General features: G+C 38.7%; 1 protein-coding gene across 1 annotated transcript in view; it reads right to left on the minus strand.

Moving 5' to 3' along the window:
• Positions 1 to 1,265, minus strand: part of LOC106868769 (lysophospholipid acyltransferase 6) — a 26,468-nt gene that overhangs the window by 3,331 nt on the left and 21,872 nt on the right. Inside the window, exon 9 of the mRNA XM_014914186.2 lies at positions 337 to 440. Coding sequence (XP_014769672.1) covers positions 337 to 440 — 104 coding nt within the window. The remainder of the gene's footprint in view (positions 1 to 336; positions 441 to 1,265) is intronic.

Here is a 1,265-nt window from a genome sequence, read left to right on the forward strand (position 1 = left end):
TCTCACTGTGCAGCAAGTGAGCGGATTTGGTAGACGGAAACTGAAAGAAGCCCATCGTATGCACATGTGTGTGTTTGTCCCCCCAACATCGCTTGACAACCGATGCTGGTATGTTTACGTCCCCCGTAACTTAGCAGTTCGGCAAAAGAGACCAATAGAATAAGTACTAGGCTAACAAAGAATAAGTCCTGGGGTCAATTTGTTCAACTCTAAGGAGCCTTTCTTGGGATACAATTTAGAATGTCTGCACTTGAAACAGCAAAAGTGTCCCACATGTAAGAGAGAGAGAGAGGGACGGACAGACAGAGGTGGGAGAAGAATTAAAAGGATACATACCTCCACTCCATATATATTGACGTTCTCTAACAGGTCCCATTTCGCTTCCCCCTTTTCGTTGAAACCATTGAATCCTAATCCGGCAGAGTTGTTCACTGCTTCAGCTGTGTTGTGAGGTAAACAGCAGCAACAGCACATGAAATAAAACAATATAACATCATCATCATCATCATCATCGTTTAACGTCCGCTTTCCATGCTGGCATGGTTTGGACGGTTTGACTGGGGACTAGTGAGCCAGATGGCTGCACCAGGCTCCAATCTGATAGATAGATAGATAGATAGATAGATACAGTACGAGTTTAATTTGTTCCATGACCGAGCTCGTCTTACAATTTACACATTTTACAAATCACTTTTTCCCCATTAAAATTAACTAAAATATAATTAATCCATTCCAGCCCCCGCAAAATAATTTGTTATGGGTTTTAAAACAGAAAAGGTGTGGTTACAAGTAAAATGATAATTATAAAAAAGAGAATACAAAAGAAATATGTAAACTGGTTTTATTAACTGAATTACCTTAAAGATGGGACGATTTGTGTGCTTGTACAACAAATTACTCCTACAATGGGGCACTCATACTGCCATGCCAGGTTCTACTGTATACATATATATATATATATATACATATATATGCATACATAAATTACATAAATATACTAATACATACTTACATGTTTATCGTTTACTTGTTTCATTCATCAGACTGCGGCCATGCTGGAGCACTGCCTTGAAATTGTAGTCAAGTGTATCAACCCCAGTACTTACTTTTTAAAAGACTGGTTCTTAACCTATTGGTCCCTTTTTCTGAACCGCTAAGTTACAGGGACGATATATATGCAAATTATACATACACAGTAATCGCTCGCTATATCGCGGTTCACCTATCGCAGTTTATTATTTAAACTTAAGTTGATTCCTCCGTGG

Source organism: Octopus bimaculoides, chromosome 24 (assembly GCF_001194135.2).
Source record: "Octopus bimaculoides isolate UCB-OBI-ISO-001 chromosome 24, ASM119413v2, whole genome shotgun sequence".
In the NCBI taxonomy this organism is placed as follows: Eukaryota; Metazoa; Mollusca; class Cephalopoda; order Octopoda; family Octopodidae; genus Octopus; species Octopus bimaculoides.